This window comes from Neolamprologus multifasciatus, chromosome 17 (genome assembly GCF_963576455.1).
Source record: "Neolamprologus multifasciatus chromosome 17, fNeoMul1.2, whole genome shotgun sequence".
NCBI lineage: Eukaryota > Metazoa > Chordata > Actinopteri > Cichliformes > Cichlidae > Neolamprologus > Neolamprologus multifasciatus.
The window spans coordinates 13,612,969-13,630,352 of NC_140455.1; the positions used below are offsets into that span (position 1 = coordinate 13,612,969).

At 41.2% G+C, this 17,384-nt stretch overlaps 1 protein-coding gene across 3 annotated transcripts in view; it reads right to left on the reverse strand.

Moving 5' to 3' along the window:
* Nucleotides 1-1,405: 1,405 nt before the first annotated feature.
* Nucleotides 1,406-17,384, reverse strand: part of LOC146499066 (1-phosphatidylinositol 4,5-bisphosphate phosphodiesterase gamma-1-like) — a 48,138-nt gene continuing 32,159 nt past the window's right edge. For all 3 annotated transcript variants that reach the window (XM_085137629.1, XM_085137627.1, XM_085137630.1), the window contains 16 exons: nucleotides 17,129-17,329; nucleotides 16,638-16,757; nucleotides 16,338-16,521; nucleotides 14,979-15,056; nucleotides 14,221-14,324; nucleotides 14,044-14,140; nucleotides 13,890-13,956; nucleotides 11,550-11,716; nucleotides 9,104-9,200; nucleotides 8,793-9,017; nucleotides 6,750-6,895; nucleotides 6,075-6,189; nucleotides 5,813-5,974; nucleotides 5,592-5,680; nucleotides 4,902-5,086; nucleotides 1,406-4,774 (listed from right to left, as the gene is read on the reverse strand). In XM_085137629.1, the coding sequence (XP_084993755.1) occupies nucleotides 4,714-4,774; nucleotides 4,902-5,086; nucleotides 5,592-5,680; nucleotides 5,813-5,974; nucleotides 6,075-6,189; nucleotides 6,750-6,895; nucleotides 8,793-9,017; nucleotides 9,104-9,200; nucleotides 11,550-11,716; nucleotides 13,890-13,956; nucleotides 14,044-14,140; nucleotides 14,221-14,324; nucleotides 14,979-15,056; nucleotides 16,338-16,521; nucleotides 16,638-16,757; nucleotides 17,129-17,329 (2,098 nt within the window). In that variant the 3' untranslated portion in view covers nucleotides 1,406-4,713. The remainder of the gene's footprint in view (nucleotides 4,775-4,901; nucleotides 5,087-5,591; nucleotides 5,681-5,812; nucleotides 5,975-6,074; nucleotides 6,190-6,749; nucleotides 6,896-8,792; nucleotides 9,018-9,103; nucleotides 9,201-11,549; nucleotides 11,717-13,889; nucleotides 13,957-14,043; nucleotides 14,141-14,220; nucleotides 14,325-14,978; nucleotides 15,057-16,337; nucleotides 16,522-16,637; nucleotides 16,758-17,128; nucleotides 17,330-17,384) is intronic.

Here is a 17,384-nt window from a genome sequence, read left to right on the forward strand (position 1 = left end):
TCTCATTTACACATTTGGCTACATGTTCTAAAAATAAATAAATAAATTTAAAAAAAAAATACACATTGCATTACCACTTGAAGAGAGGCGTCTTTCCCGATGTTTGCTACAGAGGTTGCATTTACTTTATTCCACAGACACTTTTCCTTAAAAGAAAGATTTTTTGGATATATATACGTTTGAGCTGATTGCCAGGACTTACCAGTGAAATCTCTTTTCTGATGCGTTCAGCCAGATTCTGAAGCATAGTTTGTGGAGAGTCTCTAATCCCTCTCACTGTGGGGTTCAGATGTTGAAGAGAAGTCATCATCTCCATGAAACAGTTGAATTCAAATGTTGGAGCTGTTCATTTAAAACTATTGCAGTCCGAGGAGCTTTGCCAGACAGACACTGCTTCTTCCAAACTACTTTCTACCACAGACCTTCCCAACACTTTGGGCGGGCCCAAAGTGTAGGGCCCGCCCAAAGCCATTGCAGGGGGGGTACAACGCTTGGACACTGCTAGCACGGGGCGCCCACACAAACGCAAAGCAGGAGATGAATTGGTTTTCCCTTAGTCAGGAGCAGCGCTGGGCTCTTCAAATCACGGACAAACCGTATCCTACATTCTTGATTTTTAGTTCACACACACTTGTTGTAATGACTAACTACTCCTGACATTTTGGAGATGTTAGCTCTTTATACAGTAAAGTTACAGTGGGATACAAATAATATCAGGCTGATCCTGCCACGATTTGTTCCCCCGGTTCAAATCACAGACAAACAGTATCCCACAGCTGTTTATGTTTTTAAACCCATTTTGTACAGAGAGGCATTTTTTGAAAAATGTATTGATAGCAATGTTGAATATTATTAATAAAAACAGCTACATGTAAAATAATTACACCGTGACGCCTCTGCCTTTCTAAATAGAGAGACAGTAACTACGTGTTTATATGTAAGCGTGTAAAACCTGTAAATCTGAATATCTGCCAGTCTGCAATTCATCTCATGTAAACAATAACCTGGCGCACAGCGTGACGTGAAAAAAGGCGTGTGTGCGCACGCGCGGGGGGGGGGGGGGGGGGCACGAAGGGGGTTTAGCTTTTATACAACAAGTATAGACGTAGACGGTCCCTTTCCTGCCATGGGGTGAAATTACCTGAGCGGGTTAACCAGGGCCCCACCCTGGAGCCATACCTGAGGAGGGAGCTAGGTGGAGAGCGTCTGGTTGCCGCACCTTAGGGGACGGAATTTGTTTGAATGCAATTTTTTTTAATCATTAAAAAAAAAAAAAAAAAAAAAAAAAAATATATATATATATATATATATATATATATATATATATATATATATATATATCAATAAAAATGTGATCACTCCTTTTTATGGATTTTTGTTTTAAAATGAAAAGACACTCTGGCGATTACATGAAAGAGCTTTATTAAATGGAAACTTGCACTTGATTTGCAATGCAGAGTAATAATACTGGACAGTTAGCATAGGTGCAGAGAGAAAAACACAACTTGAGTCAACCGCCTAATACACAATGGCTATAGGCCAAAACGATGACCTTTGCATAGAAGTCCCTACCCAGTGCAACTGCACTGTAGGGAGAAAGAGAGAGGTTTGTGTCTACGGGGACAGTTAAAGGGAGCTCCAGGTACACAATAATAATTTTTACATAAAGTTATAGTATCTTCAATCTGAAGTCTGCTAGCATCCTTGTAGCACGTTCTTTCATCTATTAAAACAGGATCTACAGCTGTCTGATAAATAAAAGAAGTTATATACAATGAGAAATCAGACAGGGGAGGAGATGAAGTAGCTACAGGGGTGGGTGGTTAAATATAAAGTCATGCAGAGGGTCCAATCAAAGCTGCTTTTGGCAAATTCACCAGTTGGGCCACATCTGTTGATTAAAGTCAGATGATGGAAACTGATCTTGATCGATGGTTTAGAAACAAGGCATTAAATCAGAGCTGACAGGTAAAAAGAATGCTTTACTAGGTTTTTTTTGTTGTTGTTTTTTTTCTTTGCTTGTTTTTTTTTTTTTTTTAGTGATAGCCCTTTATTTGTGGGTGTGTCCCTGTAGAGGCGAACACATCTGAGCCCCTATGCAGACATCCTGGGGAGCGCTCTCGTCTCCTCCCCCACTCACTGTTCTCACACTTCTCTGAAGGTAGTATAGATAAATTTAGAGCCCTTTGAAGAAGTATTAAAACTTCTCTATGTGGTTTGGTGAGAATTTGTGCTCTCCCCGGCAGAACAAGAAAGTCTATGACAGAAGCCCCCACCACCTGGAGGCAGAGTTCAAGTGATCGCCCGAGGACTTGGTCTTGATTAGGAGGAACAGACTTGCGTCTTTAGATCCCTTTAAACCCTATTTTATGGGTAGTGGTCCAAACCAAATGAGCATGTTCCTCTAGACTGTAGATCGTTTTCCCTAAAAGGGAAATTATTCCAGTTGTAAAGAGAGCTCCTGTTCTTTCTTAAATACAAGAGTAATTACACTCAAGAACAAAGGCACATACAGGATACTTCCTTTTTGCTACAAGACCCCTCTAACCCCTTTTCCCATCCATTACGAACAGTTTAATTTTTCATTCCCCACATTTGTGTAACCTGAGTTTTCGTCTCCCTTTTTATCCTGTTTTTCTTGGTAACGCCTGAAACACAGCAAGTGCAAATTTCAGGGGGAGGTTTGTAGGTAAATTATTGTTTAAATTGTACAGCATTCATCTGAAAATGTCAAATGGAAATTTATATTGTGTTTGCATTTGAAAAAGTGCTAGCTATATTTACTGCTGATTCCCACAATGACTCTTTATAATAATGGCAAATAATAATTAAAGAATAATTTCATTATTTGTTATTGTACTGATTGTTTTTCCTTTTTAAATAACTTCCAGGTCCATCAAAATAATGAATAATGTCTGTTTTCATAAATATTTCATTTTAAAACACTTTCTTTTTCTTACCAATGGTTTAAACTTCCCCAGAGTCCATTTCATTGGACACTATTGCCAGAAGTATTAGAAACGCGTTGTAGTTTTGTTATGCGATCTACTTTTCATGAAATCTGTCACAGAAAAACCAGTTTGCAATTAATATGTTTCAGTCTTTAGTCCACGATTGTTTTTATAGCTTAGTTTTTTGTCTTTTCAGTCCATGAGATACTTATGTTTGTGTTTACTTTTTTAATTCTGCCCTCAGCACAGAACGTTGCTATCCTATCTGATATTTTCTCGTCAAAGAACGTGTTTTCTTCACTTCTAAATGGATTGCATGTGGCTGCTGTAGAAAGCCTGCTAGAGTCTACTCCAGGGAGCAGGTTTATCTAACAACTCTTTGTTAACCCTGAGATGAGGAAAACGCCAGGTTTTCTGTTCCAGAAAGTGAGTTAACTTAAACCCAGTCACCGGGGAAACAGAACTAAACCCGCTCAATGTCCTGCTGCTGAATCAGCTGACTGATACTCTGATTCAGCTCCTCATTCACTATGAAAGTGCATAGCAGAGGTAATTCATTTAAGGAAATTTACATTTTTAGAAAAATACAAATCCCAGTTAGACCTCAGTTAGCTGTTTTTAGATTTGAGCGCTTTTACCCTCACTCAGATCCATCTCTTCTCCATCGTTCTAACTCTGTGACCCTGTGGACAGTTGTGTAACTGTCAGCCTATCAACAAGTTTAGTGCACTGTAGCAAATACTGTTTATGTTAAATTGATCTGTATAAAGCGTTAGACAGACAACACACTGGTCAATGAACTTCATTTCCCGTGTTGCTATTGGTCATACTGTCAGTCACAGATGTTGGAGATGAATATTTGAATGAAGATTAGGCTGAAAGGGCATTAAGAGTCTAAAAATGTATTTTAAAGTGGCTTTTTAGGCAAAATGCAGTGTGTTCTGTAGATTTCATGTTGAAATGTGTTCACAGATTGATATTCAGTCATTAACTCATTAGATTAAAGTCAAACATCAGGCTGAATGATAGAGAGTCTGAAAATCAGAATTTCAATCTGATGTTTTTGACTAAAAAAATCACCTGAATCTTTCTCATTGGATCAACTCAGACCCAGATTTGCCCACAGGTAGCCTATGATAGGCTCCACAATGGATCAAAAACTATGTTCAGGTTGGAGTCCACTTGCACAACAGGAAAGATTAAAAATGGACAAGAATCACAGATTCAGACTGGATCGGGCCTAGATTGAATTCAGCTTCGGTAATTTCCCAGTTCATGCGTTTTTGGTCCATTTTGGATGCACATCTCATGTAAAGGACTGTGAACACGATAGAAAAATTAAGATTTCCTATAAAAGTTTATAAGGTCTGTAATGATAACAGACTGGTCCAACCAAATTAAAATGACTCTTTTTTCCCCCTCCTGATAAATGTCATAGTCAGCACTGGCACATGTTCACATTCCTCCATTCAGAGACTTTGCACTATATTCACCTGTTGCATTGTGGTATCTGATCTTCAGTGATGAGTGTTTCCTTTCTCTACTCATACACGTGAGTAGAGAAAGAAAACACTTATGAGCTGTTCTGAAACTGAAAACTTTGAGCTTCTGATATCAGAGTTAATCAACTAAGAGTTTATCAGACTAACAGTTTATTGAATATGCTTCCTGGAACAGGGCCCTGTTCTATTCAGGCTGTCACCACACAACCTATGAGGCACAGTTTGTGTTCGAGTTTAGCGCTCTCGGGTGGACGGGAGGATTAGCTGCGCTTTGCTATCACCTGTTGTCTCAACTTCTCCCTTCTCTTCTTCTCCATCAGCCTGAAAGAGCAGCAAGAAAAACAGTGACAGATTAGTGGAAGACAGACAGATTGCAGATGTAGCAGATACAGATGTAATTTGGAGATGTTAAATTAAAGCTTGCAGGAGCCACTGCTAAGGGACTAACCTGCGGTTGCGAGCCTCCACCAGCTCACTCAGCTGGTCCTGAGCGGCTCGGAGCTCATCCAGACTTTGCTGATAGCTCAGGTCTGCGGAGCCTGACCTCTCCAGGAGAGAAACCTGGTTGGACAGCTCGCAGGTTCGATCTCGCAACCGCTGGATGGATGTGTACAAGTTCTCATCGTCTTCCTCCTTGTAGCCACAAGGTGGATAGAGAATGCAACAGCTTTATTTCAGAATGTAATACTTAACAGTGGGATTTGATAAATGTGGATTTGTAATGAATCACAATTTTTTTTTAATTTTTAACAATTCATGAATTTGTGACTTTTAGTGCCCAGTTGAAAAAATAAGTTGTGTGATATTTGTTTTGTAGAAAAAATGACGAAGACGTGTACAAAAAGGCTATTTCACGCTGGAATTTTCAAGATGGTGGTGTTTAGCTTCAACTAACAGCAGTGCTGCTAACTGGAGATCCAGAAATCATCAAATATGACTGTGCATAGTGAACTTTATTTGCTGACACCATGTTATTTGTAGCTATGTATCTCACAGCGGTGAAAGTCAGGGGTTCTGTGTGTAGATTCCACATCAACAGATCTTTGAACTACAAATGGAAACCAAAAATCTTGCCTCATGCCTGCAGAGTACTATTATTCAGATGTCCTGTTTGTTGCAGAGATAAAGTAGTCCAAACCTTAGCATTGACGATTTCTATGTGAACCAGAAGGGACGCTAGCTCGAGCTCCTCACTGTAGCTGTTCTTTAGAGGTACACTCCTGTAGCCTGGTAAAACAGAAAATTAAACCAATTAAATGTAAATTAAGATTAGGAAATATTTCCAGAAACATTGCAATCTAAAAAATACAAAAATAAATAACTCCTAAGTTTGTATTCTGGAGACATTTGCGCACTTACCTGTTTTGAGCAGACGGACTGGGTAGGTTGCCTGTGCCAGGAAGTTGGGATCGCTGAACATGTCCTCCTCATAGACAGTGAAGCGCAGAAAGGCGAAGGTGGGGTTGTGGATATCGAACACAAACTGCTTCTGCACCCACACAGGATTCAGACCATTATCAGCTAGGAGGGTGGAGAAAAGCAGAGGGTTAACACTGCAGTGAGTGCACATAAACTGCTGAAATGTTGCATTTTCATTGCTGCTATGCAGCAGCTGTCTTACCTACAACATCTGTCTTGCACTTGTAGCTGTCATAGTCGGCTCCACAGATTTCCAACTCTACAAAAGGACAGACAATGCTCCGGCCATTCTTAGGCAGATGGCGAGCTCCCAGCACCTGGGAAACACAGAGCAAGAATAAGCAAGACAGTGGGAAAATTGGACACTTAGAAGATTAAAGTGGGCCAGGAACACTTATAGACAAAGTAAAATTGGTCTGTATTTTTTAGAAATCAGCTGAAATTGGGTCCTGAGCAGTCTGAAATGCCATCAATACACTATTTCATAAGATTACAAAAAGCAGGTTTTGTTTAATACTTCCCAGCAAACTTGCAGATCAGATAGCTCAAAATGATTATATTGTCAGACAACTGACTTCATATGATATTTTTTTCACTCCGCTTTGAAAAAAGGGAGAGCAAAAATACCACCTTCTGTATGAACTGATCTGCCAAAACTGTGGCTGAGTGTGACTTTGTGGCCTTTCTAACTCTAGCTATAGTCCGTTTCTTCCATTAACTTTCATTAGGGTTCAAAGGACAATAAAAGTGTAGTTTTAAGCTTGTTATCACCTAGAAAGGGAGCATGCCTGGACAATGTGAACTGCTCCTTTGCTTTCTCTCAAGATTGACTTAGCTGTACAATCAAACTCCCTCTATCCTGCTTAGTTAATCTGACCTGTAATTGGATGGTGATTGGCTCCACGTGCAATGTGTCCTTGTCGAAAGGGTCAAACATGTCATCCCTCATGATGTCAGGCTGGGGAACATAGCCACTCCCACCTCCAAGCATGAACAAAGCTTGGTTCAGCTGCATGGGTTTATCTACAAACAGACAGGTTTTAAAGAATGAGTGTAAAATTGTATTTAGCATCACTAATTGGTTACTGAACCATCACAGGTTGAGTATGTGGACAGACTGCGGCCTGTTGTTCTTAGAGGCAAATAGGAGCTTTTCTGTTAAAGTAAGCCAGATGTTACACTGTATCAATGTCTCCCCCGGTGGCCACTGCTCGAGTCGAATTTGTTAGAAATTTGTTAGAGATGACTTGCTCAGGAGCCAGGCCCCAGGAGCGTGCCTGAGGGCAAGCGTCAGCCGAGTGTAAAGCAGTGGGAATAAGAGTCAGCACCTCCAAATCTGAGGCCATGGTACTCAGCTGGAAAAGGTGTGTGTTGTGAGCAATTAGAAATTATTTTACTGCTATTATTAATAATCATCATTACCATTGCATTAATAATACAATCTGCAGTATTGATATTGTATTCAGATGTTTAAACATATTGGTACCCAATTAGCCTTTATTACAGGTGCAGTTATAACCACTCTAAACTGTTGAGTTGAATCTATAATCCTAAATGCTTTTGAATGCTTGTTATAATCTTAAATGTGTACGTGCTGGCCTTCTGTCTGGTGGAAAAGGTTACAAGTTCGTGTGAGGTCGACCCACATGCACTCACACATTAGATAGAGTCATTTATAGGTGAGAGGTTAATCATGTTTGCTTGTAACTCTAAAATTGTCTCTGCAAAAAGAGGAACAGTTTCTTGCAGGGTGTTCCAGACGGGAAGTGAAAGTCAGAATGTTGACAGGAAGCATCTGTCGTGGAGACGGAGACAATGTTATCTTAAACTGTCTTAAGTCATTGTGGTTTTGAATCCTATGTATGAACTGTATCTGAGTGACGTTTAGGGGTGTAGTAAATTTAAGCCCGGAAAGGTATAAAACACCTGCTTATGCTCTGTAAGTCGGGGATCGGCGCTGTCTGCGTACAGTGACGGTCTTCCCACGCGTGTCATTAAAATCATCGTTTGACTTCACCCGGCCGGACCAGTGTTGTTATTATGGAAGTAGATTACCTCCTCTACCCCTCCTCAATATTGAACCTAACAGTGTCCACTCCAGGTCAGGGACGAGTTCCTACCCTGAGTCGAGGAGTTTAAGTATCCAGGGTGACAGGTCACCAGTGATGGTAGAAGGGAGCGGGAGATCCACAGACAGATTGGTGCTGTGACTGCAGTGATGTGGATGCTGTTACGGTCTGTCGTGGTGAAGAGAGATCTGAGTATAAAGGCGAAGCTCTCGATTTACCAGTTGTTTTACGACTCCACCCTCACCTATGGTCACAAGCTGTGGGTAGTGACCAAAAGAACAAGACTGTGGATAAAAGCGGCGGAAAAGAGCTTCCTCCGAAGAGTTGCTGGCCTCTCTCTTAGAGATAAGGTGAGAAGTACAGCCCTCCAGGAGGGGCTCAGAGTAGAGCCGCTGCTCCTCCACATCGAAAGGAGCCAGTTGAGGTGGTTCGGGCATCTGTCACGGATGCCTCCTAAGCGCCTCCCGGGTGAGGTGGGTCTGCCCGGCCTCTTGCTCCTCCTCACTCCTCCAATGGGAGGAGGCTACGGGACAGACCCAGAACACGCTGGAGAGATTATATCTCTCGGCTGGCCTCGGAACACCTTGGTGTTCTCCCACAGAAGCTGGAGGAGGTAGCGAAAGAGAGGGAGGTCTGGGCTTCTCTACTTAGGCTGCTGCCCCTGCAACCCAGCCCCAGATAAGTGGAAAAAGATGGATGGATGGATGGATGGATGGATAAATTTCTCTGAGAACAGACATGAATTAGTGTCTGAGATGAGGAAAATCTTACAACTTGCCATCAACCCATGCCGTCTTGATCTCACTGTGTGGATAGAAAGGCTCTCCACAGTAATGCATCCACACACTGACCTGGGGTCTGGAAATTGAGTGCAACCAGCTGTGAGCCGCAGAGCCACATAGGTAGAGGGTCATAGTTGGAGGAGTCCAGCCTCTGTCCTCTGGGATAAATCCTGGAAAGCTGACGACGGTTGTACTGCAGAAAGCGTTTCCCTCGGCCACGGGTCGCAAACTTTTCTGCCTTTGTCTCCGGGAAGGAGGACATATCCCGGTAACATGCTCGCTCCGTCCCAATCTCTGCAAATGAAACAGGAAGTGAGACATGAGATTGCATACAGCAACAGTTTATAGTGGTAAAAGAAATGAAATGGTATGGTCCTTACTGTCCTCATTGAAGGGCACTGGTCTGCAGTAGACCACGAGGTCAGACAGCTCCACTGCAATCTTCTTCCTCCTCTCCATCTGTTTCTCCTCCTGCATCTGTTACCATGGAGATGAGACAACCATACAAATATGAACATTTCTTAAACATATGTCACTTTTTTTTCTGCAAACGGTTTTCACACCATGAAAACAACAACATGGACAACAAGGAGCAACATTCCTGACCGCTCCGCTCAGACTATTCATGTGACAAATAAAGAATCTTGAATCTTGAACATGGCATCATCTTCTGAGAACATTAGCTATATTTTCTATAAACAGCCGACATTATAACAGCATGTATTTGACATATGAGTATGAGGAAACTGTCAAGTTTGGAGTTTCACTATTTGACAAGGTTGTCCTGTAGAAAACTTTATACATTCAAACTCTCTACTCTAGCTGAGATTACTGCCGGTGGTGTAGCAGTTTGATTCAAAAACATGCTTCAGCAGCTTCTAGGAATCCCATTTGGAATGCACCCACCTATGACCTACAACTCTTATGTCAACTTAAACTGACAGCAACTTCCAACTAAGTTCCCTATGTATCATTCTGTGATGTAAACAGTGGACTGGGAAACAGATCCAAGCATCTTGAGGGGATTGCTTTCTCCACTGCCATGTTGAATCTAAATCCCCAGACCCGGTTACAGAGACAACATCCAAGTGCATTTATTGCTATCGCTTGAGAATTTAACCACAACACCTTTGACACCGCAATAACCACCTTCACCCAGCAGGCTAGCTGCCCCACCAAAAATGACAGGACAATAGATCTGCTCCAAACCTGATCTTCCCCCCCACACGCTTAGTCGTTTGGATCACAGCCTGGTTCACATCACTCTGTGCAATGCCCCTTTAGTCAAGAGATAGCTTGTGACCACAAGGACGGTGGGGAAATAATCAGTGGATGCTTTTGTGGCTCTCCAGGGCTGTTTTGAGGTGACTAATTGCCAAGCACTCTGTGGGAGGATATCGATGGGCTCACAGAATTAACCACAGACTACATAAATTTGTACACTGACTCCATAATTGCAACAGAGAGTGTGAAGTGCTATCCAAACAACAAGCCATGGGTAACAAAGGACATCAAAGCACTGCTCAACAGGGAAAATAGAGCTTTGAGGTCTGCTGACAGGGAGGCAGTGAGAGAAGTTCAAAATGAACTGAAGGCATAAGTCAGGGAGGCCAAGGACAAATACAGGAGGGAGCTGGAGTGGAAATCTCAGCAAAACAACATTAGGGAGGTCTGAAGACCATCACTGGTTTAAGGCCAGCCAACAGCAGTGGAATCGAAGAAGTGGGGAGTTAGCATGCATGAGTCAACAAAGTGATTCCCACAGTGATTCTGTGTTTCTCACAGACTTGTGTGTTGCTGATCACAAGAACCTCATTGTTCACACTAACAGTAAAGTGGACTACTGCAAGAAGAAACTATCTATCTTCAGAGACGACTAAATACCTTGAACATTTCCCGTCTATGCTGTGATTTGCTGGGGCAGCAGACTGAGGGCGTGTTCAAGTTTTACACTACACCATAACGTAGGGGTAGGGAACTCCAGGCCTCGAGAGCTGGTGTCCTGCAGGTTTTAGATGTGTCCTTGATCCAAAACAGCTGATTTAAGTGTCTAAATAACCTCCTCAACATGTCTTGAAGTTCTCCAGAGGCTTGGTAATGAACTAATCATTTGATTCAGGTGTGTTGACCCAGGGTGAGATCTAAAACCTGCAGGAAACCGGCCCTCGAGGCCTGGAGTTCCCCCACCCATGCACGTGGTGCATGTAGACAATTTTAAAATGAAATCTGAATACAACATTCTCAGGAGCAGATGATGTCCTCGGCATGTGACTAAAGTGCTTTGACCAGGTAAAGAGAGAGCCCCCTTCATAGCACAGATATAACTCACCAACCCATTAATCTCTCAGTTTGTCACCCCCAAAATTAGATATTCAGCTAGACAAACTGCTAAGCTCACCACAGGCTCAGACCCATAAATGCAGACTCCGCTTAGAGATGAGAACATTTCCTAATCTCTAAAACTTTTATATGTAGTTTCCTGTTTTATGATCAAAAGAGTAACCATAAGTCAGTTTGACAAACACAGCAAACATCCAGTCCAATCGAGCATAAAGATAAAACAAATCATTTTACACAAACATCTGAAAAATATTCATACTCAATTGTTCTAGAAAAGCCACATATATCATATACATAGTCATAAATAGTGCTATTTACAAAATTTACTTGTGATGCGAAGCATAATCGAGATTCTGTCACGTTTTCATGTAAGCAAGGAAAGTCCTTAAGTGAAGTCCGACGACCTGCGGTCTAATTGTTCAAGTAGCAAAAACTCTAACAGATGTGTTTGCACTCATCCGTGTATGTGTGCGGAGTTGCACTCACTCGTGCATCAGCATTCTGTGCAGCCTCTCTGATCTTGCTGACCCAGCCGGTGAGATCTTCCAGACTGTCAGCTGCTACGTCCAGAGTCTGGACCGGATGAGAAGAGAGGTGTTGGGAGTGGATAGTGAACACAAAGGCCCGGGAATTCTTTCCGTCTTTATGCACCACTGCAGAGATTAAAGGAGGTACAAGCGGAACGAGAAAAAAGTGAGGGAAGAAGTTAGAATTGGATAAATATGCCTGTGTAGTTTCTCATTCATCTAGGTCATGATAGTCTTGAGAGCTGGTTTATGAAAACATTTTACTCATCATCCAAGAGGCTTCTTCAGTCCTAAAACAACTGGCTGGACTTCCTGGTTTTGAATTTTGAGCCCAGTATCATCTACATGTGCACAGCAGTATTATGCCTAGGTAAGAGCCCAGAGCTTTACTTTCCACTAATGAATCCATGCAAATCTAAAACCCTAACTAATTTAATTTAGGCCAATCTCACCTTCAAGTTCATCATCTTTTGCATTTCTGCCTCGCTACCAGTGATGTTTTTTTTTTTAGACTGCTCTGTGACGCACAACAAGTCTCTTTCATTCTGTGTCAAAACACAGAAATCTTGAACTTGAAATTCATGTTGGTGAAGATGATGAAATCTTAAGGATACAAATGTGACGAGCGGGGCAGGCAGTAAGTGAAAAATCTTTTTTTCAAAGAGTTATGTGTTGTGGGGTTGTTTAAGAAAGGCCATCCAGGATCAAAAGGCTGCCTGATGGAGACAACAAGCCTCTTCCCCGAGCCGATAGGTCACTTTCAGGCTTTGAATGGACACTGGGCTCTTTGAACACTGCTCTTTGCATCCAGGTCTCACCATTAAGGATTTCCACATGAAAGTTGAGACATGTGGAAGTCACAGCAGGGGCAAACCTGCCAGTGGAAAACTGCAAGGAGTGAGAAAAGGACTTCCACAGAGCAATCTAAAAACAGCATTAAAAAAATCTGTTATGCTGTTTTTACTTTAATACTTCAATACTAATATAACTCTGTAGAGCCCAGTTGTTACTATGTAAGTGCAACCGCTTCACCCACATTTGTGACTAAAAATACGCCTGCAGTAGAAATGTATCATGTGTATGAATAAAAAGTGACGCCCAATTTTTCAACAAAAACACTGATTCAGATCAACTGTTAACTTAGTCTGAAACCATGTTTCAATTTGGTAGCTTAAGGTTGACAGCAGCTATCCAGCTTTAAATAAGGGCTCGGGGTGTACAAGATGTATGCATTTCACATAAAAACCCAGAATTACCTCACTCAGGAGATACAATACTGTCAGAGTCCTTTTTTGCCTCCTAATAATGTTGGAAAGCATTCCAAGAAGATAAAGGCTTATTTTTTTATATACCTTATTTAGGTTGCATGTACACCTTATTTTATTTGACACTACTTTACTTATTTCTGTTCTTTTGCATGTAAGAAATTGTTTTCTTTAAAATAATAGTTTTTTAATATGACATGTAAAACAATAAATTGTTCTGGTAAACACATGTATGCAGTTAAACTATTAAAAACATTACATTGTCTAAAATACAAACCAGTGAGCAGTTCGTTTTAAAAGACCAAATCCTCGATTTCTAAAACAGTCAATGATCCTAGGCTACGTCCACACGTACACGGGTATTTTTGAAAACGGAGATTTTCCGTTTTCGTTTTAAAAAATAATCCCGTCCACACGTAAAGGCAGAAATGAAGGAAAACGCTGCTAGGAACATGCCAAAGCAACAGGTGGCAATATATTCCTAACCGTGCAGAAATGTTGGCCAATCAGAAGTCTAGAAGCCTCGGTGGGAAAAAGTAAACAAAGCTGGGGCATAGAAGCAGAACCGAGTCGTATGTGTGGAGGGACAGTAACTGTGTGTGTATATGTAAGCATTTAAACACTGCAGAGAGTACAATTAACAGTAATAGTATTGTAGAAATTCATTTCACCGAAACAATAACGTGGCGCACAGTGTGACGTCAAAAAATGCGCACACCTTTGACGCTGCATTTTCTCCGTTTTTCTCGTCCACACGTAAATGCAAAAACGTTTTCAAAAATATCCACCCTGGCCGGAGTTTTTAAAAATCTCCATTTTCAGTGACCAAAAACGCCGTTTACGTGTGGACGAAAGGTGCAAACGCATAGAAAAATCTGCATTTTCAAAAATACCCGGGTACGTGTGGACGTAGCCCTAGTTGTGGACTGATCTTTTTGATCAAGGTCATTTTGAGCAGGAACTAGTCCCTTCCTGCAGTAATTATTTAATATACCTGATAAAACTATAACGTATAAGAACGCTTATCCACTAACCCAGGTGGCAGGTTGGTACATCTATGAAGCCTTTGAGGAAAGTTCCCAGAGGACTGTTCTCTGTGGACTGACACAAAAGAATAAGCATTTGTTAGAATAATACACAGTGAAAGCTGGAAGCTCATTTGAAAGTAGTGAGTGAATCAGAGCTCACTGCTTCATCCATCTCTCTGGTGGGGGAACTAGGGACCTCCTCTACATAGTTTGCAGGGAACCACAGCTGCTTCTTTCCTCCATAGTCACCTCTCCACCTAAAGGCAGATCGCATATCAACGGCAAAAAGGTATACAGAAAACAGAAGAAGGTACATGTGCACCTGAGCGTCACTCACCAGCCGCCCTCCTGCTTATCCACATTCAGGATGAGCGCTTGTTTGGGGAAACATAGCTCGTCTTCTCTCTGAGCTCGATAGTCATACAGAGCTTTGACCGTACACTAAAACATGCAGGGAGAAACAGGACCAATTCACAAACTCTGATGCAATTAAGAAAACACAATTTTAGAGAAATGAGAACGCACTTTGAGACATAACTAATGCCGTGGAGGTTTGAAACGTGAATTAAAGTGATAAAAAGCGTCACATGTGTTGCTTTCACTGAGTTCATTGCAGCATTTATGCCACATTGTGTTTTAGATGCAGCCGCTTGATGGCGCCAAAGTTAATTACATTTTTTAAATGTCTGTCTCTTAAAAACACAGCTGGTTCTTTCCTTCTGTTCTTTCTTCGTTTGTTTCTTTCAGTCACAGCTTTTCTCTTTTTAAATAAACAGTCTCTCTTTTTGGTTCTTTTAATTATTCTAAAAGCACAAACCCCACTCTCTTCTTTGGTGCCAGTAGTTTTACTGTTAGCCCCTCAAGAAGGACATTGGACTCCCAATACCCGACTGAAAACAAACATTTCCTGTACTTTGTACTTGTGCTGCTACTGCAGAGAGCTGCCAATGGCTATTAGACCGTGTTTCCATAGTAGCAAAATGAGGCAATTAAAACTACTAATCATTTACTAAAGAATATGATAATATGTGATAATCAATAAATAAACCCATTAAACTTAAGGGCCATAGGCCATGTGTTTCCAGTCACACTCACCCGTGCTGTGGGCATCTTATTAGCCTCCACATAGAAATGAGGAGTGCGAACTTCATACAGCGCTCCATAGTCAAGCTCCTGGAAAAATAAATAATCAAGTTTTCAGCCACCATTTTTGTTTTTGTTTTGTTACTTCTGACTGACTTTGAATTTATTCAACATACACTAACATCAATATTTGACTTTGGCAATGTTTAATAGAAGCACCCACCATTGGAACAGTGTGCATGTTTAACAGGAAATACAGACAAGAAGGTCTGCCTTTTTGTTTGCTATTGTCAGACATAGACTAAACAACAACGAAATATTAAGCACATTAAATTATTATTAGATTAATGACTCCGTTGCAACCTAAAACTCTGAAAATCAGCTTTTTATATGTTCATATTGAATGGAAATTCACCCACATTTCTTGATTAGTAGTAGTATAATGTAAGAACTGAGTTTGTACAATTTTAACAAACATGAAAGCCAATATTTAGTATGAGCACCTTTATTCTTCAACATAGCCTGAGATCTTTTAGGCAAGGTTTCTTGTCATTTCTGTAAATATTCTTCAGGAATGGTTCTCAAAGCTTCTTTAAGGTCATTCCAAAGCTCTTCTTTGGATCATGGCTGCCTTTTGTTCTGTTCTCTGTCAAACTGATCCCGCACCACTACAGCAATGTTGGGACTCAGGAAATGGGGGTGCCAATCCATGACTGACAGTGTTCCATTGGTGTGTTTTTGTATGCAGCTATGCTTTTACTGCATACGTAATGTATCAGGGATCATTCTTATGCTGAAAAATATAGCTGTTGCCATTCAGGTGCTTTCCAGATGCTATGGCATGACTGATCAAAATCTGATGGTATTTTTCTACATAATTCCATCAATTCTATTAAGGCTTACTTTACTGGCTGAAATTCAATAGTGTATAAAAATGGTTGCCACTGATTTTCAGTCCAGCTCTTCTGTAATTTGGCATATGTCTGATTTTTCACTCTGCATTTTTCATGATTCAACAAGTGAAATGTAAACAAATGATGTGTCTTTGTGATCGGCTGCTAGTTACAAAGTGCCAAACGATAAAATGTAAAATTCGTTCTTTGCCAAGTTGTCTGTTATGTGTAACAACACAGGTTCGTGCCTTGAGTTAGATGCTTTTTTATGTTTGAATAATTCAGTGTTGAGTGGCTCAACAAACAATCAAAACCCTGAAAATGGTCCAGTACAAGGACTGGACTGAAAAGGAGTGAAAATTTCATTACATTTTGTCTCCCTGTAGAGAAAATAAAAAGAAATGAGGGGGCGCTTAAGACTTTTACACAATACTGTACAACAAGGTTATGCTTTGAAGTGAGGTGTGTCTTGACCAACCGTGGTGCCCATCCGGTCTAGAGTGTCTTCATTGATGGGGTAGCGGAGCCTCATTTTACGATACAGAGGATGTTTCTCATAGTAGCTCACCAGATCCACCAGACTCTCAAACTCTGCCGAGCTACCCAACATGAAGAGACGGCCTTCTTGCTGGATACGGCAGTGTTTGATCTTACCCTCTGCCCTACACACAAAAAAGTTATAGACAAAAATAAATGACATTTTTATGCTGGCTTTAAGAATTAACTGAGCAGAGACCAGAACTCATATTTTTGTCCTTTACGGTGTGTCGAGTTCTACCTGAAGGAGATGGCGTAGGAGTTGTGTTCACTGCGTTTTCGAACCAGGAAAGCTCCGTCTCTGGGCACACGCATCAGCATGTGTTCAGCCTGAACACGGGACAGGTTGGAGTGGTACCACCTGAACAGCAAAAAACTTCATTTTAACAGTTTGTTTTTTGCACTGTCACTTGTGGAGTACATTGAGCAATGAATTCAGTTTGCTCCCTGGGCTTCAACCTTTTAAATTGCTGGCAGGACAAAAGCTGTTACTTTAATTTTATGATTGTTTTAATGAACTAATTACTAACATAATTCAAAGATGATTTGATTCAGTAATGAAAATTATGTAACCTGCAGTCTATAAAAAATTTTTTTCCCTCTATTCTAGCATCATTTTGGTTACATTACAGGACATTTTTAATGCACGACTTTAACTTGTAATGTATATTTACACTAAAGTATCAATACATTTACCCTCTACTTTATTATATTAAGATGTCAGTCACTCACTCTCGGCTTTCGTGTGCATTCGGCTGAGGTACAGGGTTTCCCAGCCTCATCTCAAACTCGTTGCAGCGGAGCGGCGTGTCTCTATAGTGGCAGATGAGCCGGTAGAGGCTGTCAAACACCAGGTTATCAGTCAGGTAGAAGCGGGTGGAGCCAGACTCTTGACGTGAATGGATCCTGCAGTGCTGGACCCGACCAGAGCGCCTGGAAGGCGAATAAGATTGCATTAGTACTGTGATTTAGTTCCTTCTCTCTAGTC